Genomic DNA, 24,692 nt, shown 5'->3' on the forward strand with positions numbered 1-24,692 from the left:
TCTTCGGTATGGGATCAGTGCTCCAGATACCTCAACAAAGAAGTGATGATAAAACGGGACAGAATGGAATAGTTCTTTCAGTACCATCAACAAATTTTGACAATTAAAAAACAAAATTAACGTCTTTAATGTGTAACACACTGAACTGAACTGGACTGCTTGGTGGAGATGAGGTTTATGACTTGCACTTTTTCTGCCCCCCCCCTCAGGAAATGGAGGCGAGCACGGCCAACCACTTCCTCATCCTCTTCAGAGATACCAGCTGCCAGTTCAGAGCAGTTTACACCATGAACCCTGAAACCGAGGAGATGGTACGGCTCACTGGCATCGGCCCCCGGATCATCACACCTGAGATGGTTGAGTCCATTTACAAGTACAGCTCTGACCGCAAGCAGTTCACTGTCATCCCGTCCAAAACTATGTCAATGAGTGTTGACGCCTTCACCATCCCAGGTCACTTTTGGCAAAAGCGCCCAGGAACTCCCAAGAAGCTTGGCACCCCCAAATAAAGTCAGGTACATGAGTAGAGATGTTACCATTCAGGGAACCAACTCCCAACTTGACTCCCAATGTCCTCGATTTTGGCCAGTGAGGCACTTGAGATTGTGCATTAAACTAGCAGTGGACAGCTTGACTGATTAGGCTTTTGGCCAGCTATCGACCTGGACACCGAGAACAATCAACTCTTCACGCCAAGAGAAAGGGCCAATCACTCACTCATTCAGCCAATGTATTTACAATAGTTTCTCTCTTGAGGGCTTCTGATTGGCTCTGCCTCGTCTACTAGATTGTAAAATGTAACGCGACTGATTCTGTTGGGATGAAGAATTCTCTTGCCCCCTTACCCTGCCTCCTCATGCCTTGCCTTACCCTGCCCCCTGGAGTCATTTTCGCAACTCTTAGATAAGAAACGAGGGGACAACCACACTGCCTTCGCCCTCACTACAGTATTTTGGGCCAGAGTAGTTCCCGCCCCTCTCAGTTCTGCTTGCTTTTCCTTTTGCTGCCTTTTCTCCTTTTCTTCCAGGGCTCACTCTCTCTGCGGTCTGCTGAGACGAGTGGCTCAGCTCTCAGTTCTGATAGATCTTCGCTGAAAATGAATAGCAGGTACACGCTGCTCTCGTATGAATGTAGGGCACACACTAACCACTCATTCCATTCGAGGGTGTTTTCTGGTGGTTCCTCTGTGGGCTGCACTGGTGGTGGCTGCCGTGGTCGTTAATGCACACCTAGACATCACCCGTGCCCCCACAGTTTGCATTCCACTCCATTCCTTCAGCTGTAGACATCTGGATGTTTTTTTTATACTATTTTGACATGTTTTTGCTGGACAAATCATTTCAGCCTTTCAGAGCTGAAAGAAGAATGAAATTCATGTGACCTTTTTCCCCTCTTCACTTGCTTTTTCATTTTCGATATGTGATGAATTGAAATGTTTTCCGAGCGAATCTTGAAAAATACTGGAAACATGAAGGAGGGCTTTACCACGTCTATTATTTGGATGCAGCTCTGTGTGAAAATGATAATCAGTGCTGATTTACTATATACTGAATGCTGATTACTTTGATTTTTTTGACAATGATTTGTAAAAAAAAGTAAGTTGACCTTTGTAAGCTACGAATAAGCTAGCCTGCTGCTTAAGCATTAGTGAGAAGTATGTTTGAGATGAGAATGAGTGTATGAGAATGAAAAGAAATTGTCAAACAACTGAAAAATGCTGAAACCTTTTGTCTAAGGATTAATAAATCCTTTAGGTCACTGGGAGTCTGTTTCCTATTATCCCTGTTTGTGTGCTGCTGCATATAAACATTAGATTTCTTAATGAAGGATCATCCTGGACTGTAACAGCCCTAATCTTCTCCACACAGAGTCTCCTTCATGTATGACTGGGGGAATGTAGAACACCAATGTACAACACTTTTTTGCTGGTGTGTCCATGCTGTTAGGAAAAACACTTGACCCTGCAGTTGCTTGTGATCAGGTCACCACAAAACCTGTAGGAAATTGGCCTTCTTCCCTTCCTTTGCAGTCTTTAGCACTACAGCAGCTGCCATGGTGCAGCTGTCTACTTTAAACCACTGACTGCCTCCAACAAATGTCGTTTGAATGAGATTCCGATACAGATATGAAAAAAAGGTTGAGAGCAAGATTTACCAAGAAAAAAAAGATTGATTAAAAGTGTGAGTGCATTTGGAATTAATGGATGTTTGTATTTATGTGTTAGTATGTGGTAGTTAAACACTATATTTTGATTCTGTGCAATTCTCCCCTAGAACTCCCCACGTCACCCAGAGGTGTATTTATTTGGTCTGCATTAGATGGTGCATTTGATGTTTAGTTTTAGGTTCTACTTATGTCTTATTTTTTGGTTAAGGTGGTAAGTCTCTCATTTCATAGAAGCTGTCATAACGTTTATGTTGTTTTCTTTTTCTTCTGTTATCAAATTTGTGCCAGCACATCATGTATGATCATTTCATAAATTGACTATCCTTGGCAACTGGACCAGATGAATAAAAATACTTTTAAAATCATCTTCACCCACGTTTTTTCGTTCCCATGTTTCTTTTCACATTTGCATGGTTTATAAGAATTTTAAATGGGTGAGGTTGATATAATTTGATCATTGATACATTTTTGCAACTTAGTCAGAGTAGAGGCAAAAGCTGTCTGAATTAGTGAAGATGCAGAAAACAACTTTTTTGGCAGATACTGAAAAAGCAATACTGGGTTAAAATGTTGATACACACTTGTGTTAAAGGAGCAGTGTGTAAGATTCAATGGCATCAAGTAGACACCTTTATTTCAGTTTAGGGTATTAAGCACACACATATCCAGAAACCACTTTTATTTATTCAATGATGCATTTTTTATCTGTTTTTACAGTTAAGTTCTTCTTGCCTGCTAAAAACATCATGGTAGTGCTTGGATCTCAAATCTCTCCAACAATACTGACAGAAACAAATATTTAGTGAGCATTTGGCCATGGAAATACTGTTAATAATGGGCATTTGAACAAAGTACACTAAATATTCCCGTTCAGCGCTGATGTTAAAGATGCTTGTTCACTACTTGCTCCACAGCAGCGAACGCCAGAACTGAGAACTGCAGTATCTCCTCAGCTGTGCTTGGTGTGCAGCATCTCTGTGAGTAGAGAGTTGCAAGGCAAATCTCCCAGAAGATGGCGCTGGTACAAATACTCTTCAACCTGCAAGCTGATGCTGCGTACTTCAGGGAGCCGCAGCAGAAGCTGGCCGAACTTGTCTGAGTGTCTAGGGTGACTGTTTTGGGTGTGCTCCATCAGGGCCCTGTTGACCCTCTCTTGTGTCTGCTCCACCTGCCTGCGGCTCTGCACTGACTTCACATCTACAGCAGAAAGGAGGTAAAGGCACATTTGTCATTAATAAAATGACTTCTTGACATATTTTTGTTAACAAGCATTATTGAGATGCGCTCATATTTTTGAAGACATACTATACAATGACACTTATATATTTTGAATAACATACTATGCTATAGCATTTCTTTATTGAGTTGGACGACATGCTATAGTAGAATGTTTTTATGCTATTTTTGGCAATATGCTCTAGAATGACTTTTTTATTATTTTTATTTTGGATGGCATATTGTACTCCATTTTCATGCTATTTTTTTTATTATGACTTTTTTGGATGACATGCTATAATATGACATTTTTATGCTATTTTGAACAATGTATTTTAGTATGACTTTTTTATGCTATTTTAATTTACATGCTCTAGTATAACTGTTTTAGACCATTCTGGACGACATGCTGTAGTATGACTTTTTATGGTAATTTGAACAATATACTTTAGTATGGCTTTTTAATTCTATTTTGAACAACGTGCTCTAGTATAACTTTTTTAGTTTTTAGACCATTCTGGACCACATGCTATAGTCTGACATTTTTATGCTATTTTAGTTGACATACCAAAGGATGACTTTTTATGCTGTTTTGGACGACATGCTAAAGTATGATATTTTTATGCCACTTTGGACGACATACTTTAGTATAACTTTTTTATGCTATTTCAGATGACATGCTATACTATGACATTTTTATGCTATTTTAGTTGACATACTAAAACATGACTTTTTTATGCTATTTTGGACAACATGCTATATTATGACTTTTTTTTGCTATTTTGGACAACATACTTCAGTATGACTTTTTAATGCTATTTTGATCTGCATGCTCTAGTATAACTGTTTTAGACCATTTTGGACAACGTGCTATAGTATGATGTTTTTATGCTATTTCAGATGAGATGCTGCAATATGACATTTTTATAGTATTTTGAAACGTGAGACGTACTGTAGTATAAGTTTTTAGACTATTCTGGACGACATGATATAGTATGACTTTTTATGCCGTTTTGGACGACATGCTAAAGTATGATATTTTTATGCCACTTTGGACGACATACTTTAGTATAACTTTTTTATGCTATTTCAGATGACATGCTATACTATGACATTTTTATGCTATTTTAGTTGACATACTAAAACATGACTTTTTTATGCTATTTTGGACAACATGCTATATTATGACTTTTTTTTGCTATTTTGGACAACATACTTCAGTATGACTTTTTAATGCTATTTTGATCTGCATGCTCTAGTATAACTGTTTTAGACCATTTTGGACAACGTGCTATAGTATGATGTTTTTATGCTATTTCAGATGAGATGCTGCAATATGACATTTTTATAGTATTTTGAAACGTGAGACGTACTGTAGTATAAGTTTTTAGACTATTCTGGACGACATGATATAGTATGACTTTTTATGCCGTTTTGGACGACATGCTAAAGTATGATATTTTTATGCCACTTTGGACGACATACTTTAGTATAACTTTTTTATGCTATTTCAGATGACATGCTATACTATGACATTTTTATGCTATTTTAGTTGACATACTAAAACATGACTTTTTTATGCTATTTTGGACAACATGCTATATTATGACTTTTTTTTGCTATTTTGGACAACATACTTCAGTATGACTTTTTAATGCTATTTTGATCTGCATGCTCTAGTATAACTGTTTTAGACCATTTTGGACAACATGCTATAGTATGATTTTTTTTAATGCTATCTTGGATGACATGCTATATAGTATGACTTTTTTGCTGTCTTGGACGGGATGCTATAGTATAAGTTTTTAATGCTGTTCTGGACGAAGTACTATAGACTTTTTCATGTTATTTTCAACAACAAGCTACAGTATGAAATTTTTATGCTAATTTGAACGACATGCTATACTATGACGTTTTCATGCTATTTTAGACGACATGCTATTTTGAATAACGTACTTTAGTATGGCTTTTTAATTCTATTTTGAACAAGGTGCTCTAGTATAACTTTTTTAGACCATTCTGGATGACATGCTATAGTCTGACTTTTTTATGCTATCTTGGACGACATGCTATAGTATAACTTTTTATGGTATATTGGACGACATGCAATAATATGACATTTTTATGCTGTTTTTGACAGCATGCTATTGTATGACTTTTTTATTCTATTTTGGATGAGATGCTATAGTATGCAATTTTTTGCTGTTTTGGATGAAATGCTATAGTATGACTTTTTAATGTTATTTTCAACAACAAGCTATAGAATGACTTTTTTATGCTTTTTTGGAAGACATGCGCTATTGTGAATTTTTTCATATTGAATGAATTACTATAGTAGTGTTATTGTTTCATTTTGGAGGACATACTGTATAATGACTTTTTTGTCCTATTTTGGATGACATGCTATAGTATGACATTTTTATGCTATCTTGGATGACAAACCAAAGCATGACTATTATTATATTATATCATTATACAATATCATTTTTTAAGCTATTTTGGACGACATGTTTTAGTATGACTTTTTTATGCTATTTATAATAACATTCTATTGTATAACTTTTTTAATGCTATTTTGGACGACAAACTATAGTATGACTTTTTTAGGCCATTGTGGACGATATGTTATAGTATGACTTATTTTTACTACTTTTTTAAGCTATTTTGGACAACATGCAATAATGTGATTTTTTTTTTTTTGCTATTTTAGACAACATGCTATGGCATGACATTTTTATGCTCTTTTGGACAACATGCTATAGTATGACTTTTTTATGCTGTTTTGAAAGACATGTTATACTATGACTTTTTTGTGCTATTTTGGACGAAATACAATAGCATGACTTCTTTAGGCCATTCTGTGGGACATGCTATAGTATGACATATTTATGCTTTTTTGGACAACATACTGTAGTATGACTTTTTATGCTATTTTGGACAACATGCTTTAAAATGACTTTTTTTAGACCATTCTGGAAGACATTCTACAGAATAACTTTTTTATGCTATTTTGGACAACATACCATAGCACATATTATATTAGGACTTTTTGTTTTTGGTTGTCAACTTCAGAAAAATGCCCCCACCGCCCCCATCAGCCTCTGTGACCTCCCAATTTCCAGTGTGGAGTCTTTTCCCCCTCAGGGACCATCATCTCCCAGGACCTCAACTGGAAGCTGAACATCAGCTCCCTCATCAGGAAAGCCCAGCAGAGGATGTACTTTCTGTGGCAGCTGAAGAAATTCAACCTGCATAAGACAATGATGGTGCACTTCTACACCGCCATCATTGAGTCCATCATCACCTCCTTCATCAAAGTCTGGTACACTGCAGCCACAGTGAGGGACAAGAACAGGCTGCAGCAGATGGTGATTGACTGCAATCTTCCATCTCTCCAAGACTTGTACAACTCCAGGGTCCTGAGGTGTGCGGGTAAAACTTTGGCCGACTCCTCTCACCCCTGACACAGACTTTTTAAGACCCTCCCCTTCTGGCAAGAGGCTGCGTTCAGGAACAAAACCTCAGGCCTCAAGAACAGTTTGTTCCCCTCTGCTGTCAACATCATGAACAGTACACCCCATCCCCTCCCCGACACCCCACATGACACAGTCTCTCGTCCAGCCTCAGAATCTGAAATCATTACAATAAAATGGCTAAATCAGGTTTTTATGTGTTACATTAACAAACACTGGACTGGATTTTCTCTGTTTACATCGCATGCTGTAGGTTCATTTATTTGGACTGAAAATATTTCCACTGCAATGTCAATTCTTCCATTGTACCTTTTGTACATACATTTTGTGTTCTTTGTAGTCTATGTTTTTCATTTTAGATTTCCTTTTGTATTGCTTCTATATTTTTACGTTAAGTCTTCTATTTAAATTCACAATTTTTATTCATTCTTTATGTTAATTGTTTCTGCACCAAACACCAAGTCAAAATCCTTGTATATGTAAATGTACTTGGCAATAAAAACAATTTCTGATGCAATACAATTCTGAGTCTGATTATCGAATTTTGGACAATAAACCATGTTATGATTTTTTCATCATATTTTGGACAACATATTACAAAAATGACTTTTTTTTTTTTATTATATCTTGGTTGAGGTACTAGTGCATTATGAGGTTTTCATGATTATTTGGAGAACATACTATATTATATATATATGAACTTATTAATCATGTTTTGGACACGGAACGAAACTTTGACTTTTTTTGTGCTATTTTTTGACATGCCATATTGTGACATAAACATGTCATTTTAGGTTATTTTTTTTAACATGCTATTTTATGGTGTTTTTGGCTGCTTTGGGAACATCCTATACTATCTCAGCATGCTAATTAAAGTGGTTTCATATGATTTTCAGCTATTTTTTGGTCATGGGCTTTTTGAAATTTGTTCATTTTTTCAACATGCGATTTTGTGGTGTTCTCTGCCGTTTTTGCAAAATCCTTTACTATGGCATGCCTCAACATGCTATTTCACGTATTTGAAACTAATTTTTGGCAGTTTTTTGGACATGTCATTTTTTGACATTTTTGCCATACTATAGTATAGGATTTTTGTTCATTTTTACGACATGCTATTTTCTGGTGTTCTCTGCTGTTTTTACAAAATCCTTTGCTATGGCGTGTTTTGGCATGCTATTTAACGTGTTTTAAATTGTTTTTCAGCAGTCTTTTGGAAATGTCATTTTTTGACATTTTTGCCATACTATAGTATAGGACTTTTGTTCATTTTTTTCAACATGCTATTTTCTGGTGTTCTCTGCCGTTTTTGCAAAATCCTTTGCTATGGCGTGCCTCAACATGCTATTTCACGTCTTTTAAACTCATTTTTGGCAGTTTTTTGGACATGTCATTTTTTGACATTTTTGCCATACTATAGTTTAGGATTTTTGTTCATTTTTTTGACATGCTATCTTCTGGTATTCTCTGCCGTTTTTGCAAAATCCTTTGCTATGGCGTGTCTTGGCATGCTATTTAATGTGTTTTCAATTGGTTTTCAGCAGTGTTTTAGAAGTGTCATTTTTTGACATTTTTGCCATACTATAGTATAAGATTTTTGTTCATTTTTTCGACATGCTATTTTCTGGTGTTCTCTGCTGTTTTTGCAAAATCCTTTGCTATGGCGTGTCTTGGCATGCTATTTAATGTGTTTTGAACTAATTTTTGGCAGTTTTTTGGACATGTCATTTTTTGACATTTTTGCCATACTATAGTATAGGATTTTTGTTCATTTTTTCGACATGCTATTTTCTGGTGTTCTCTGCTGTTTTTGCAAAATCCTTTGCTATGGCGTGTCTTGGCATGCTATTTAATGTGTCTTAAATTGGTTTTCAGCAGTGTTTTAGAAATGTCATTTTTTGACATTTTTGCCATACTATAGTATAGGATTTTTGTTCATTTTTTCGACATGCTATTTTCTGGTGTTCTCTGCTGTTTTTGCACAATCCTTTGCTATGGCGTGTCTTGGCATGCTATTTAATGTGTCTTAAATTGGTTTTCAGCAGTGTTTTGGAAATGTCATTTTTTGACATTTTTGCCATACTATAGTATAGGATTTTTGTTCATTTTTTCGACATGCTATTTTCTGGTGTTCTCTGCCGTTTTTGCAAAATCCTTTGCTATGGCGTGTTTTGGCATGCTATTTAACGTGTTTTAAATTGTTTTTCAGCAGTCTTTTGGAAATGTCATTTTTTGACATTTTTGCCATACTATAGTATAGGACTTTTGTTCATTTTTTTCAACATGCTATTTTCTGGTGTTCTCTGCCGTTTTTGCAAAATCCTTTGCTATGGTGTGCCTCAACATGCTATTTCACGTCTTTTAAACTCATTTTTGGCAGTTTTTTGGACATGTCATTTTTTGACATTTTTGCCATACTATAGTATAGGATTTTTGTTCATTTTTTTGACATGCTATCTTCTGGTATTCTCTGCCGTTTTTGCAAAATCCTTTGCTATGGCGTGTCTTGGCATGCTATTTAATGTGTTTTCAATTGGTTTTCAGCAGTGTTTTAGAAGTGTCATTTTTTGACATTTTTGCCATACTATAGTATAGCATTTTTGTTCATTTTTTCGACATGCTATTTTCTGGTGTTCTCTGCTGTTTTTGCAAAATCCTTTGCTATGGCGTGTCTTGGCATGCTATTTAATGTATTTGAAACTCATTTTTGGCAGTTTTTTGGACATGTCATTTTTTGACATTTTTGCCATACTATAGTATAGGATTTTTGTTCATTTTTTTGACATGCTATTTTCTGGTGTTCTCTGCCATTTTTGCAAAATCCTTTGCTATGGCGTGTCTTGGCATGCTATTTAATGTGTCTTAAATTGGTTTTCAGCAGTGTTTTAGAAATGTCATTTTTTGACATTTTTGCCATACTATAGTATAGGATTTTTGTTCATTTTTTCGACATGCTATTTTCTGGTGTTCTCTGCTGTTTTTGCAAAATCCTTTGCTATGGCGTGTCTTGGCATGCTATTTAATGTGTCTTAAATTGGTTTTCAGCAGTGTTTTGGAAATGTCATTTTTTGACATTTTTGCCATACTATAGTATAGGATTTTTGTTCATTTTTTCGACATGCTATTTTCTGGTGTTCTCTGCTGTTTTTGCAAAATCCTTTGCTATGGCGTGTCTTGGCATGCTATTTAATGTGTTTTGAACTAATTTTTGGCAGTTTTTTGGACATGTCATTTTTTGACATTTTTGCCATACTATAGTATAGGATTTTTGTTCATTTTTTCGACATGCTATTTTCTGGTGTTCTCTGCTGTTTTTGCAAAATCCTTTGCTATGGCGTGTCTTGGCATGCTATTTAATGTATTTGAAACTCATTTTTGGCAGTTTTTTGGACATGTCATTTTTTGACATTTTTGCCATACTATAGTATAGGATTTTTGTTCATTTTTTTGACATGCTATTTTCTGGTGTTCTTTGCCATTTTTGCAAAATCCTTTGCTATGGCGTGTCTTGGCATGCTATTTAATGTGTCTTAAATTGGTTTTCAGCAGTGTTTTAGAAGTGTCATTTTTTGACATTTTTGCCATACTATAGTATAGGATTTTTGTTCATTTTTTCGACATGCTATTTTCTGGTGTTCTCTGCTGTTTTTGCAAAATCCTTTGCTATGGCGTGTCTTGGCATGCTATTTAATGTGTTTTGAACTCATTTTTGGCAGTTATTTGGACATGTCATTTTTTGACATTTTTGCCATACTATAGTATAGGATTTTTGTTCATTTTTTCGACATGCTATTTTCTGGTGTTCTCTGCCGTTTTTGCAAAATCCTTTGCTATGGCGTGTCTTGGCATGCTATTTAATGTGTCTTAAATTGGTTTTCAGCAGTGTTTTGGAAATGTCATTTTTTGACATTTTTGCCATACTATAGTATAGGATTTTTGTTCATTTTTTTGACATGCTATCTTCTGGTATTCTCTGCCGTTTTTGCAAAATCCTTTGCTATGGCGTGCCTCAACATGCTATTTCACGTCTTTTAAACTCATTTTTGGCAGTTTTTTGGACATGTCATTTTTTGACATTTTTGCCATACTATAGTATAGGATTTTTGTTCATTTTTTTGACATGCTATTTTCTGGTGTTCTCTGCTGTTTTTGCAAAATCCTTTGCTATGGCGTGTCTTGGCATGCTATTTAATGTGTCTTAAATTGGTTTTCAGCAGTGTTTTCGAAATGTCATTTTTTGACATTTTTGCCATACTATAGTATAGGATTTTTGTTCATTTTTTCGACATGCTATTTTCTGGTGTTCTCTGCCGTTTTTGCAAAATCCTTTGCTATGGCGTGTCTTGGCATGCTATTTCACGTGTTTTAAACTCATTTTTGGCAGTTTTTTGGACATGTCATTTTTTGACATTTTTGCCATACTATAGTATAGGATTTTTGTTCATTTTTTCGACATGCTATTTTCTGGTGTTCTCTGCCGTTTTTGCAAAATCCTTTGCTATGGCGTGTCTTGGCATGCTATTTCACGTGTTTTAAACTCATTTTTGGCAGTTTTTTGGACATGTCATTTTTTGACATTTTTGCCATACTATAGTATAGGATTTTTGTTCATTTTTTCGACATGCTATTTTCTGGTGTTCTCTGCCGTTTTTGCAAAATCCTTTGCTATGGCGTGTCTTGGCATGCTATTTAATGTGTCTTAAATTGGTTTTCAGCAGTGTTTTGAAATGTCATTTTTGACATTTTGCCATACTATAGTATAGGATTTTTGTTCATTTTTTGACATGCTATTTTCTGGTGTTCTCTGCCGTTTTGCAAAATCCTTTGCTATGGCGTGTCTTGGCATGCTATTTCACGTGTTTTAAACTTATTTTTGGCAGTTTTTTGGACATGTCATTTTTTGACATTTTTGCCATACTATAGTATAGGATTTTTGTTCATTTTTTCGACATGCTATTTTCTGGTGTTCTCTGCCGTTTTTGCAAAATCCTTTGCTATGGCGTGTCTCGGCATGCTATTTCACGTGTTTTAAACTCATTTTTGGCAGTTTTTTGGACATGTCATTTTTTGACATTTTTGCCATACTATAGTATAGGATTTTTGTTCATTTTTTCGACATGCTATTTTCTGGTGTTCTCTGCTGTTTTTGCAAAATCCTTTGCTATGGCATGTCTTGGCATGCTATTTCATGTGTTTTAAACTCATTTTTTGAAGTTTTTTGGACATGTCATTTTTTGACATTTTTGCCATGCTATAGTATAGGATTTTTGTTCATTTTTTCGACGTGCTATTTTCTGGTGTTCTCTGCTGTTTTTGCAAAATCCTTTGCTATGGCGTGTCTTGGCATGCTATTTAATGTGTCTTAAATTGGTTTTCAGCAGTGTTTTCGAAATGTCATTTTTTGACATTTTTGCCATACTATAGTATAGGATTTTTGTTCATTTTTTTGACATGCTATTTTCTGGTGTTCTCTGCCGTTTTTGCAAAATCCTTTGCTATGGCGTGTCTTGGCATGCTATTTCACGTGTTTTAAACTCATTTTTGGCAGTTTTTTGGACATGTCATTTTTTGACATTTTTGCCATACTATAGTATAGGATTTTTGTTCATTTTTTCGACATGCTATTTTCTGGTGTTTTCTGCTGTTTTTGCAAAATCCTTTGCTATGGCGTGTCTTGGCATGCTATTTAATGTGTTTTGAACTAATTTTTGGCAGTTTTTTGGACATGTCATTTTTTGACATTTTTGCCATACTATAGTATAGGAGTTTGCCATCCAAAATATGATGACGTTATAGTATAGCATGCTGTCCAAAATGTAACCAAAAAACAAAACAAACTATAGCTTTTCGTCCCAAATACGATTAAAAAAAAGTCATACTATCGTATGTCATCGGAAATAGGATAAATAAAAGTCAAACTATAGTATGTGTTTCATACTAAAGCATGTTTTCCAAAATATGCTTTCTTGATGATGGAGCGGATATTCTGTTCCTATTTGAGGTCCTGGGTGATAATGGTCTCCAGGAGGTGAAAAACTCCACAGTGGAAACTGGGGAGTCATAGAGGCTGTTGAGGTTGGCAGCAGCGACCTTTCTTAAATTCACAACCATCTCCACCAAAACCAAACCATAGCATAGAATTGAGCAATAAAGGCCAAAAACAGCATAGCACAGCGTGTCAAAGAATCCCCTGAAGATTCTGTACTATAGTATGGCAAAAATGTCAAAAAATGACATGTCCAAAAAGTAGCTGAATACCACAATGAACCACATAAAATACCATGCAAAGACACACCATAGCATAGGATGTTGCAAAAATGTCCCAAAACACCACAAAGTAGCATTTTGAAAAAATGAACAAAAATAGTACTATTTACTATCGTACCATTTTATGGTGTTTTTTGCCATTTTTGCAAAATCCTTTGCTATGGCGTGTCTCGGCATGCTGTTTAGTGTGTTTTAAATTGGTTTTCAGCAATTTTTTGGACATGTCATTTTTTGGCATTTTTGTTAATTTTTTCAACATGCCATTTCATTGTGTTTTTTGCCTTTTTTGCAAAATCCTTTGCTATGGCATGTCTGGGCATGCTATTTTATGTGCTTTAAACTGGTTTTCCGTAGTTTTTTGAACATGTCATGTTTTTGACCTTTTTGCCATACTATAGTATGGCATTTTTTTATCATAGTTTGTAACACATACTATAGTTTGACTTTTTTTTCTTCATATTTTCAAAGACATACTATAGTAGGACTTTTTTTTATCATATTTAGGACGACATGCTATAGTTTGTGTTTTTTGTCACATTTTGGACAGCATGCTATACTATGACTTCATCATATCTTCGATGGTCAACTATGCTATGACTTTTTTTTTATCACATTATGGACAACATAGTATATATACATACTATACATATACATATACTGTTGACTTGTCTCCCTTGTCCCTTCCAAAAAAAAGGACAACAATGGACCCATGGTACGACAGGGAGGAGTGGAAGAGGTCAAAATGAAAAGAAAAATGTACAAAGGAAAGGTCATAAAGTTCATCAAATAGGTACATTGGATTTGTATCTGCTTAAAAGTGTCAAATCAAACAAGAAATTTAAAAGGAAAAGCTCACCAGGGTTGAATAGCACCAAGTATTTAAGACAGACAAACTCATGTCTGTCCAACTGAAATGCCTTCAGTTTGGAAACCAAGTCCTGGGTCCTTGATACCAGGCTGCTCAGTGTTACGCCTGCCTGTGAGATGATGGTCGATACATCAATCTGTGCCAGAAAGAAAGAAAGTTGGTGTTCAGAATGAAAGTTTCTGTGCATCCCTACGTGACACATAATGTTCCATCCAAAGACATTTTTGATGGTCATAAAAATTCTGCACTTTGTGTTGTTAACATTACTTGTTGTCCCGTCACCAGATATATGCAACCCTCTTTGCCGTAGGCCACCTGTCTGCAAAGGTGATCCAGGACCAGCAGCTCACTCCAACAGCTCTGCAGCAGCACCATCTGGTCCTCCACCTGTGGGAGGCATAAAAAAAGATCAAATGTAGCTGTAAATTAAAAGCTATAACCTTCAACCTCCAGTTAGGAGTCTGGTCACACAGCTAACCTCTACAACTGCAAAAGGGTTTGTATAAATTTATAAGTTCGTGATTCATCACCTTGAGCTCCTTGAAGAGTGAACTGTTCCTTGCCCACTCTACAAGCCCAAACAGAGTCTGGTCAGCCATTTTGCACATGATGCTGAATGTATTTAGACGGTCATGTTTGCCTCGGTTGGCCTGTTCCCTCTGCAGACTGGAGAGGACCTTAGCACACAGCTGGCTCTCATCTGGCTCCCCCTCCAGAAGATGGCTTAGGAAGTTGGTTGCAGTAGGGGTTGATGAGGGGGTGTCTTGGGTTTGGATTGGAGTCTGGGGTGGATGAGGGTTGCTTGAGCTTGGCGTTGAGCAGGGGGATGATGCTGGTGTGCTTCGTGGTGTGAATGAAGTGTTTTGAGTTTGGTGCACTGTATAATTTGCAGGGGCTGGGCTGTAGCTAAAAGGCATCTCTTCTTTCTCCTGCAGGTATCCAGGCAAGGTGCGATGGTACAGTCCAGGGTATGGCAGTGGTAGAGGGGTAAGCACCCTGTCTGTGTTCATAGTGCAATCCAGAGGCATGGGCTCACCCGACTGCCCCATGCCAGAGGGGTACATATGGGACTGATGAAAAGCATCAGAAGACAATGGAGCACTTGTGTGACTACTGATTATGTGCGGGTCATTTGGAGCTGTGGGCCGGTGTGTTTGAGTAGTTTCTGTCTTAATCCTGTAGGGAGCAGTGTTCGGCTGGTGATACGCCCTCTGCTGTTTCATTTGCCTGTCCCGCCGGTATAGTGGGCCAAATTTATTTCTGCCACCTCTCATACGATCTGCTCTTACTGCTGTTGACACAACATGAAACAAATGATTGAGGTTTCACAACATGATCTGAGACACTGTCAAAGATGAGTACATTGATTAAACTGATAATATGCCAACTTCATTTTGAGGAGTCTCATACAAAGTCGTGATTTATAATCTGGGTCATTACAGCAATGCTTTATGACTTTTTTGATAAGTCATATGGGAGAAATGAGCTTGCATGTCAGTGCAGCACAAAGCGTGTTGCAATAGAGCAAAAGGCAAGTGTAAAGGCATGAGAGCATGTGTGTCTCTGTGTGTGCGGGCTATTTACTGTACCTTCTCTTTTCATGCCCACTGCCAGACATTTTTGGAAGCGGCAAAATGGACAACGTTTCCTCTGTGAAAGGTTCACGGGGCAGCTCTGTTGTTCTGCACAGGTGTAATGCTTGTTGTTCTGTACTGAGCGTTTAAAGAAGCCCTACAGAGAGAAAAAGAAACTGTTGCCCTTCCTCTGACAACCTAAAATATGCATCATATCAGCTGTAAGTTCTATAGTAGTTGTCTATTGCTATTTAGTCTGTACTACAACACCAAATTATCTCATCTTGCTGTGAGGGAATACAGTCTTTTCCATGGACTCTCCAAATCTCTTACCCCTTACCTTGCAACTTTCACAAGTGAGGAGTCCATAGTGGTATCCTGACACTTTGTCTCCACAGACGGGACAGCTCTCCTTTGACTCTGGTCTGCCGTCTGGCTCTGACTTAAATTCCTGCGCTGGAGAATGACACCACAATTAACAATGAATGTCAGTGTGACACAAATGTACAATCCTGAAGATGGCCAATGTGGTACAAGGTGAGATACGTGCTAGTTGTTAAATAGGGATTTTTATGGTGATGCGCTAAGGTAACGAAGGCACATACATGCTGCAAAGAGCAATTCCTGCTCCAACCTTCTTTCCTGTTCTCATTTTCTCTTTTCTTCTTGGCTTTTATTAAAATAGAGAGATGAACAAGTTGAGTGGACCTCCCATTGGGCTGGGTTTCTTTTTATTGAGAATGATTAGTGCATTTTGAAGTGAAATCAGGTAATATCTTAAATGGACAATTCACCCCAAAATCAAAATACATATTTACATAATACATAACTTCTCACAACAATATCTGTGGATTTGAGTTTTTCAAATGCATTTTTTGGGGGGGTCTTCGGGCACCAAAAGTAGATTGCAATCTTGTTCCATTATATTGGAGAGAGGGCAGACATCTCTAAGGTCGATGTCTCTAACACTTTGCAACTCATGCAAAAACAATCCAGATTGATAAATAGCACCAGGGGTAACAGGAAAAATGTGTATTTTTATTTTGGGGTGAACTGTAGCTTTAAATTAGCCACAAAGAAGACCCTGCATTGATAATATACCTGGAATAACAACAGAAATGCTGTCAGATTTGAGTCAATATTTTGCAGAATACTTAGCGGTTAAGTGCTGCTGACTTAAGTGTGTCATCTAATGAGGTTTATTGCTCAGCTGTTGAGAGAATAGCGAGCAGTTCAGGACTATCCCTCTGTTACAGACACTCTCTTATCGCTCAGCTTGATTTGCTTGGCTAGGATCACATATGACCCTTACATAATTCCCAGAAATCACTGGTTATGACTTCCACAGGAACCAGTCTTCCAAACAAAAATCTGAAGCAAAACGGTGAACCACTTTCATGCCTTTTCTTCTATTTATGTAGATTTCCACAGGACAATATCAGAGAAATATCTGCACCACTTCATAACATCAATTTCCAGACAATGCTGTACTTTCACTTTAAAACAAGACATTTGAAACACCGATGACTTCATAACACTGTACAAATTCAAACAATGTTTTCTGAAAGTTGTCAACAAGGGATCTATCTGCCTAGCTTATACTCACATGTTGATGACCCTTCTAAAGTTAATAGCTCCTCTGAGTAGTTGCCAGGGTGGTGGAAAAGTGGCTGTGGCTGCTGTGGGTGATAATCTGGTAGGTCCATTTTGGCTGATGGGATGTGAGCTCAGCCCAGTTTGATCTTCATTGTTGCAGAGACCAGACGAACACCCGCAGAAGAGCCACAGAAAGGCCGGCTGGCAGGAAAAACAGCCCCGTTGGACTGATGGTTGTTTGAGGCCCACAAGTGGACTTCGATCTGCAGTCAGTGTCATAAAACCTCTCCTGACTGGCACTCCTACCCAGTCAGTCAGTCAGTCAGTCAGCAAGCCAGACAGCCAACCAGCACCTTCATGGGGGACAGTCAGAAATCCACCTGCTGCAATGTTACTGTCTCCAGTATCACTGAGCCGTCCTGGAGCTCAGCTGAAAAGATGAGAGTCCACTGAGGAGCGTTGTTAATCACAGTCAAAACTACAGCCTTTCAGATTGCATGTTAACACCTGCATTATTAGGGTTAATATAATGTATTGTAGCACTGTGATTTATGCAGTGGTGTAGGAAGTACACAGGTCCTTTCATTAAGTACAAGAACCAATAAAACAATGTAAAAATACTCTATATTATGAGCGAAAGTGCTTGATTAAAACATCTCACTTAAGTGATAGTACAGAGGTACTTAAGGTATCAAAAGTAAAGGTACTTCTGTGACAAAAAACTGACCCCTTTGAGTGATATATGGCATTATTATACTGACTGAGATGGGGGTGGTTTTAATTACTTTATAAAGTTTACATATACAGTCAAGTGGCTCACAAACATGGGGTCTGAAAAGATATGGTAAATTAGACAAAATATTGTTATTTATGCTAATACAGTAATTCAAATAAAAACATCTTATTGTACCATGCAACAACTGACCGACATCTGAAATGTACCTTAAGGGGCCTCAGTTGCATACTTCTTTAAAGTAAGGGGTCACAGGCCAAAAAGTTTGAAATACGCTGGTTCAGTCTTAAGCAATATATTATATTTCAGAGGAGCACCGTGTTTTTATTATTATGGTAAACATTAATATTTTAATTTGAAATGTAGAGAAGTACAGGCATAAAGTAGTAAAAGAAAATACTCTAATAAAGTACACATTTCTCAAAACTGCATTCACTCACAGTCCTGGAATTAATGTACTTTTTTAGTTACCACTGAATTTATCAGCACTTCATTCTCAAGTCAAACATAATTTATCAATGTTAAAGGGGAACTAAGCTATGTTATACTAAGTCATTCCTGTGATTTCAGAGTGCCCAAAAGAATAGTAAACATTAACAACTCTCTCCAAAATCAAAAAACTAGAGTGCTAAAATTCAAATTTGCGATGTAGTCTAGTCCGGATCTGCTCCACAGACACTGAATTGATAAAAGATGTTCAAGATGACACTGAGAGCACAAAGGGAAATTTTCTGAGTGTATGGGCGCACTGTCTGTCATAACTGACAACACTACAATAGATTAAAGCTCGTTTGGTTATAAAAAAAAAAAAAAAAGTACAATATTCTTTGGGTCCACTTGTTGAAATCACAAGTTTGAGACCTCTCTGGTTTCTGGTTTTGAGAGGAAGTACTTCATGTTAACAAATACTGACTGAACTTTCCAAGCCCATGGAAATATCACATTGGAGATCTTAATTTAGGTGGTGTTTCCCTTTAATTATGCATTCGATGAAAGGGCTGGGTAACATTTTATTAGTAACATCTATACAGCTAATTAGTTCCAAATGTAACTGTTTTGCATCATTCTGTAGATGTTTAAATGCTGTTGAGATGTTACAAATACTTGTTCACTATTTGTTGTTGCTGTCTGAATGAAGTATCATCAGGAGCAGTAAAATCAGAACGTTCTGTTTTATTCAGTATAAGACAATATTTGCCATTGTGTCAAATCACGAACATGCAGACAATGATTGTTGACATAGCTCAACAGAGCAGCAACAGAGCAGATGAAGGGTGGATGTGCATGAATTTTGCACATTCATCAATAAAATAGTCCTCCTGCAGTTTTCACTAGTCACCTAGTTTTCCTAGTTTTCTCAAAAATATTTAACAATAGTATCATATGTCACTGAAAAGCTCGAGGCGCCAGATAGTATATGAAATCCTGAAAGTATTTTTGAGTTTAGTACTGCCACCTGATGGTATTTTATGAAAACAAGGAGTGAGACAAACTGTGTTTTTAAAGTCTTAATCCACTGTTTTTCAGGATGGGTCCAAAGACGAGGCCTTTCATACCAAAATTGCTGCTAAAAAGTAACTTTATTGAATAAAACAGAGTATAAACTTATATAAAGCCATAGTCAAAAGTTGTACATGGCAATTCATTTGAATTCATCTGCATTTTTAAAATCTGTGCTCTTGCTGGAAGGTTATTTTTACGACACATTATGATTTGAAGTACTGTCCCCTTACGTCATCTCCTCATACACACTGTCTGTTGTAAGCTGTCGCCACACCGGGTTCATAACATTCAAGAGACAGGAGAAAAATCTTCATCACTGCCGGCACACACTGGGTCATCCTCAACAACATACCACACCTCATTGTGCCTGTTAAATATCTTCATTGGGCTGAAAAAAAACAAAAGCATACAGTAGTATATAGCAGAATATAAAATCATCAACAAATACTCTGTTTTTATTAAAAGTTTTTCTTTTAGATGTGGGAAAATGAGAGTGATTTGTTTACCTGTTATATCCGACAGCATAGTGAAAGCCTTTTTTGTACTTTGCACCCACTGCGTCAAGGAGAGCAGACAGAGTGCTGGCTTTGTTTTTGTCAGATAAGTTCGTCATCCATCCTCCATAGCTCAGTGAATACACTTTCATATCAGGCATCTTCTGGAAGTACACCTGCAAAATGGCAAAGTTTCATTAAGTGCTGAAGGTTCGTCGTTACAGAATTAATTCAAACATGATTTGCACAAATTGAAATGTCATTTCTCTGCCATGTTTGGTTAAAGAGGCTTACCTTATCATCAGTGGGTTTGGGGGGATTTGCCTGATGTTCAGCTGGCAGCAAGAAACTCATTGTGTAGGTACTCCTTTGCCAAAAGTATTTGTCCTCAATCATTTTTATAATGACAGGAGCTGTCATTTCAATTTTCTTCCCTAAAAGGTAATCAGTAGGAAAATACTGCAGTTTTTTTCTCTTTTGTCAAGAATAGGAAAAACACACCATAACATCAAAATGTTCTGCCTTGAACATCCTATAAAACTGCCAAACCATTTCTGTTCTTTGCTCAAAACTAAATACAGTAATTATGGGTCATTTTATTTTAGCTGCTCCGTGTATTCCAACAAAGGCTGGAGAAAAATGTTTTTTAAATACTATGTTTCATGCTAACTGAATGAGTTTAAAACATTATACTCATGCTTCTTGAATGCTACATTTTCTGATAAGTTTCAGCACTTACTGTGCATGTTAATGTCGTGCTGTTCTGATTTTCTGTGTTTCTCTTGAAAGATATGTCTTAAGCTCAATCAGACTAGCTTTCTCAATAAATAAAACATACATGAATAACGCACCATCCTTGTTGGCACCATCGATGTAGTTAAACAGTCGTCTGAATGCTCTCATTGCTGCAATCTCCATGAAGAAGGACATCTCGTCAGTTGAAACCCATTTCACAGAGCCATATTTGCGGACCTAAGGGACATGAACAGTGGGAGTGGGCTTTTTTTAACATTTATTGCACCTTAAATGTGAAAAGGTTTCTCTCTTGCTCAGACACACTCACCTCATAGCCATCAGCGTCACAAACCCGATCAAACAGCAGGCACTGTTTGGTCTCACTGCAGAACTCTATCTGAGACGAGTTTCTGTGTAAATAGAAAGTAAAATATTAAAAAGGCACAGATAGGCACAGTAATTTTGTGTGCCAGGACCTGGGTAAAAGTTGTTAATATTTTCCTATCACTGATATATCCAAACATCCACTTAATGAGCTGATTAGCAGTTTTCCAAATTTGGCTTGTGGAGGTAACAGTGCTGCCAGTTTTCTAATGACCCGCACTTCAATATAAAAACATTTACTTTTCAAAGAAAAAGTAAAATCTGCAGAAAAAAGGGGATTCACTTCAGGTTTCTTACCCAACTTTGGCCTCAGCTGTAAGCAGCAGCAGAAAGCCAACAAGCCCTGAAAGATAAGTCCTGAAATACAAAATTATAGAGTATTTATGACTTGAACCATTTTTGTTTATCCAGTAAAAAAAATCACACATAATTTAAGATTAGTTTATACATCAAGAAATTTCTATTCAGTGATTTCCTTCTAAAACAATCTGGACAGTAAAATTGTACTCACATTTTGGCAGAGTGTTGGGTGCTGTGCTTTCGGAAATTGGATCTTTGTAGTCTGGTGCAGAGAAACTATTTATTCCAACTCTGGTTATGAAAGGAAGACAGGCCACTCCCTGAAACCATAACACAAACCAGACAACCAGTGTCATGACCAATGGGAACCCAAAGCAGAAACAAAAAACTGAGAAGAATTATGAAAGAAACAAGAGTCACGTTTGGCTGTATGTGTCATTTACATAATTTGCAGTGTCTTTAATACCTCTAATAGATAAAGAAAATTGAGAAGTGTTTGCACTGAACAAAAAAAATAAACTTAACTTTTCTGCTCCTATTTTTAGAGATTAAAGTTAAAGGTCTAAGACTTTTTTATTCACACAAAGGAGTAATTTCTCTTACATTTTGCTAGCTAATATGTTAAAGTCTGTGTTGGTGAGTACTTCTATTTTCCCACGACAATCAACCTACCTAACCAGTGTGGCAAGTCACTGCTGTCACGTCAAGACCCTGGCAAAGATGACAAGCATTCAGATGAACTTCCAGAGACAATATTGACAGTTTCAGTCTTGAGTCATGCAAACCAGTTTTTGCAGCAGCTGTTTGAGAGGCTGGTATTTTGTGATTTTGCAGATGAAGACGTTGGATTTGGACGTCCTGAGCTGGTGTTGTGGTGCTGGTTGAGTGTACTACCAAAAACACTGGAGATGGCTTATGGTTGTAAACTGAACATTCAGTTCACAAAAGCTCTGATTGACATTCCTGCAGTCAAGATGCCAATCACACACTCCCTTGAAACTGTCAAGGGAGTGTGTTTTTGGCTATCTCCAAACACTGAAAGGGGTTTAGAACAGAGAGGAGAGAGCTGGAAGAGCACAGTATTTTTAAATGCTGCCCTTTTTTTGGCCTTTTCCAGATTTCTGTCTATCTCAGCTTTAAGCAAGACTTGTCAATGAGCAAAATACTCCAAATACCACCTTTGTTTTACTTTTGTCACTTGCAAGTATAATTTAATGTGACCTTAATTCTCGCCCTGGTCAGAAAAAGTGAATAAAAAATAAGATTTACACATTTAAAAAAATCAAATAATCAGTTAACAGGATATTTAACAGAATCATACAGAGTCACATCAGATGGTACAAATTGTTACAGAACATCATGTGAGGCGATGGATCACGTTTTTACTCATGAACAATAAGGTAAGTGAAACGCCTAGTTCCCATGAGATATTATTTACCGCCGCATTGTACCGACCACCCTCAGTAACCGCCCTGCTGGCTCTGGTATACACAGACAGAAACACACGAGTGTTTCAGACAGAGGTGATTGACAAACTATGCAAGACTCATGTCACAAGGGAATTTCTCACGTTGTAGGCCTACCTTTTGTTAGCACAGATCACATGATGCCTGTTTTGTACATGTAGAACACCAAGTCCCTGGAGTTTGTTGATGCATTCAACAATGTCCTGCACCCTACAATAGATAAGTTTTGGTGCACAATCAGACTACAATGAAGAATTTCTTAAGAATTATAGTACACTTTGTTACTCAATTGTGTTGGTTTCTTTTCAGTTGAAAGATGTCATAGTAAATGTATCATTTAAAATATAATCCTGAGCATAAAATCTATTTCAATGATCACCATAACTGAAAGAAGATATTTTAAAAAGTAATTTAAAAAATATATAAATCATAATAATAATGATAATAAAAACCATTAAAACTGCAAAATAAGAAAACACTTTTGAAATAATTTATTATCTTTTTATTTTTGTATTCTATACCCTAAATCAAGATTAGATACTTTGGATGGTGCAACAAAAAAACATAAGTCAGATGTTTAGAAAAAGGGCAGATTAACATGAATGCCTCGTGGTCCCTTTTTTTTAAATTTAAGTATTATTTTTTATATTTTTTAATGGTGACATTGTAGGATTTGCAAACCTCCTTTCGCTGAGGAAAGAGTTACATTTGTTGAATTTCCTTTTCAAGATAACTTTTATATTTTACACAGTTGCTAGCATAATAGTACAAACAGTTATACTTAAAACAAACTCATTTTATGTTTTTTTATTTAGTTTTAGTACATAATGATGGCAGGAAACAGATTTGACATGCATAAAAAACTTCAAGATATCAGCCATCTAATGTTACAGTTATTGTTTCAAATTAATTTCTATGCAAATACTACTGCGCAATAAACAGTGCATTAACATAAAAACTGTATTTTATAACCTACAACAGAAAGAAAAAAAGTTTAAAAAGTTCCATACAAGAGCTTGTTATCGCATTTTTTTTCTTTTGGTAAATAAACACTGAATAGGGGGCTATGAAACCTGAGAACAACAACATGTAGTTAAAGGATTTTCCTCTTTTCTTGACAAAACATATAGGAAGACATTGTAAACCCTGAGGCTGCAGCCCTGCTCTCACGCATGCTACCTCTCAGGTGTCACAGGACACACATTTTCATCCGTTTTGTTATGCAAATTAAGTTTTTATAACGTGCTGATATAAATATACATACTGCAGATATGTGAATTACATCACAGTTTCCGTTAAGTCTTGCCAAAGTTCACAGTAACAACATCCAGCCAATATGAAGCTGCATCAGAGGGTTAGATAGCTGCAGGTGATTGCAATGTTGCATATTTTGCTGCATAATGAAATCAGTGCTGTCAGTGTAATCACTGACAGCACTGACAGGCTAATCCTTAAAAGCGATTTTGTTGACGTGGATGGTGTCACAAACCTGCACAGCAGCAGAGCACAGCTCTTAGTGATAAAAAAGTAATTAAAGTAATAAAATAAAACTCATCTTTTAAATAGATAAGCTTGTTTGCTAAGAAGCAAAATACAACCTTTGCAAAAGCTGTTTAAGCTGCTGAAAGAACGTTTGAGCTAAACGAGACTAAACATCCCTCGCACAGGGAAAACTACACACGTTTGGCCACTTACTGTGATTTTTGTTGTTTTATTTTGACAGTATTTACCGGACATATCAGCATGATATTGTGTCCGTGTCGAAGCCAGGTGGAACTAACTGTGAGTGTTTATTTTCCCAGTGAGGAACTGCATCAGTAACTTACATTAGTCAGTAGGCCAATCCACAGATTATCAAACATTATCAATCACACTAAGTAATACACCAAAAATAATAAATAAATAAAATTAAATACAATTA

At 36.6% G+C, this 24,692-nt stretch overlaps 3 protein-coding genes and 1 long non-coding RNA gene across 8 annotated transcripts in view; 1 reads left to right on the plus strand and 3 right to left on the minus strand.

Moving 5' to 3' along the window:
- camsap3 (calmodulin regulated spectrin-associated protein family, member 3) overlaps positions 1-2,531 on the plus strand; it is a 32,451-nt gene extending 29,920 nt beyond the window's left edge. For all 3 annotated transcript variants that reach the window (XM_042504788.2, XM_042504786.2, XM_042504787.2), the window contains one exon: positions 210-2,531. In XM_042504788.2, coding sequence (XP_042360722.2) covers positions 210-509 — 300 coding nt within the window. In that variant the 3' untranslated portion in view covers positions 510-2,531. The remainder of the gene's footprint in view (positions 1-209) is intronic.
- A 299-nt stretch (positions 2,532-2,830) lies between these two features.
- nr5a5 (nuclear receptor subfamily 5, group A, member 5) lies at positions 2,831-17,405 on the minus strand. 2 transcript variants are annotated; one of them, XM_042504803.2, is made up of 7 exons: positions 17,167-17,405; positions 15,901-16,016; positions 15,576-15,717; positions 14,517-15,274; positions 14,254-14,373; positions 13,975-14,122; positions 2,831-3,363 (listed from the first exon to the last, which is right to left on the minus strand). In XM_042504803.2, the coding sequence occupies exons 1-7, from the start codon at positions 17,264-17,266 to the stop codon at positions 3,116-3,118; spliced, it is 1,632 nt and encodes a 543-aa protein (XP_042360737.1). In that variant the 5' UTR covers positions 17,267-17,405; the 3' UTR covers positions 2,831-3,115. The 2 variants fall into 2 exon arrangements, with proteins under 2 accessions (XP_042360737.1, XP_042360736.1); XM_042504802.2 differs by having other exon boundaries at positions 14,517-15,277; positions 17,167-17,404.
- Positions 17,406-19,450: 2,045 nt separating this feature from the next.
- On the minus strand, positions 19,451-22,016 carry soul5 (heme-binding protein soul5). The gene is made up of 8 exons (XM_042504813.2): positions 21,978-22,016; positions 21,517-21,625; positions 21,303-21,362; positions 20,950-21,031; positions 20,738-20,858; positions 20,181-20,320; positions 19,899-20,062; positions 19,451-19,780 (listed from the first exon to the last, which is right to left on the minus strand). Coding segments are annotated over exons 2-8 (669 nt in total). The 5' UTR covers positions 21,519-21,625; positions 21,978-22,016; the 3' UTR covers positions 19,451-19,680.
- Positions 22,017-22,027: 11 nt separating this feature from the next.
- Positions 22,028-24,531, minus strand: LOC148186466 (uncharacterized). 2 transcript variants are annotated; one of them, XR_015779633.1, is made up of 3 exons: positions 24,467-24,531; positions 22,889-22,981; positions 22,028-22,195 (listed from the first exon to the last, which is right to left on the minus strand). It is a non-coding gene; the product is annotated as an uncharacterized LOC148186466 (long non-coding RNA). The 2 variants fall into 2 exon arrangements; XR_015779632.1 differs by lacking the exon at positions 24,467-24,531 and adding an exon at positions 24,261-24,453.
- Positions 24,532-24,692: the final 161 nt, after the last annotated feature.

The sequence above is a fragment of the Plectropomus leopardus genome, chromosome 18 (assembly GCF_026936395.1).
Source record: "Plectropomus leopardus strain MGB_pleo_1.0 chromosome 18, ASM2693639v1, whole genome shotgun sequence".
NCBI classification, from domain to species: Eukaryota; Metazoa; Chordata; class Actinopteri; order Perciformes; family Serranidae; genus Plectropomus; species Plectropomus leopardus.

Excerpts from the sequence above, each read along its gene's own strand:
- nr5a5 (XM_042504802.2), bottom strand. The coding sequence starts at position 17,266 with ATGGACCTACCAGATTATCACCCACAGCAGCCACAGCCACTTTTCCAC. Across the intron at positions 15,278-15,575 it reads AGTGGGCATGAAAAGAGAAG|CAGTAAGAGCAGATCGTATG; the intron begins GTACAGTAAATA and ends TTGTGTCAACAG. Across the intron at positions 14,123-14,253 it reads ATCTGGTGACGGGACAACAA|ATTGATGTATCGACCATCAT; the intron begins GTAATGTTAACA and ends TTTCTGGCACAG.
- soul5 (XM_042504813.2), bottom strand. Across the intron at positions 20,859-20,949 it reads GTGACGCTGATGGCTATGAG|GTCCGCAAATATGGCTCTGT; the intron begins GTGAGTGTGTCT and ends CATGTCCCTTAG. Across the intron at positions 20,321-20,737 it reads CGATGGTGCCAACAAGGATG|GGAAGAAAATTGAAATGACA; the intron begins GTGCGTTATTCA and ends ATTACCTTTTAG.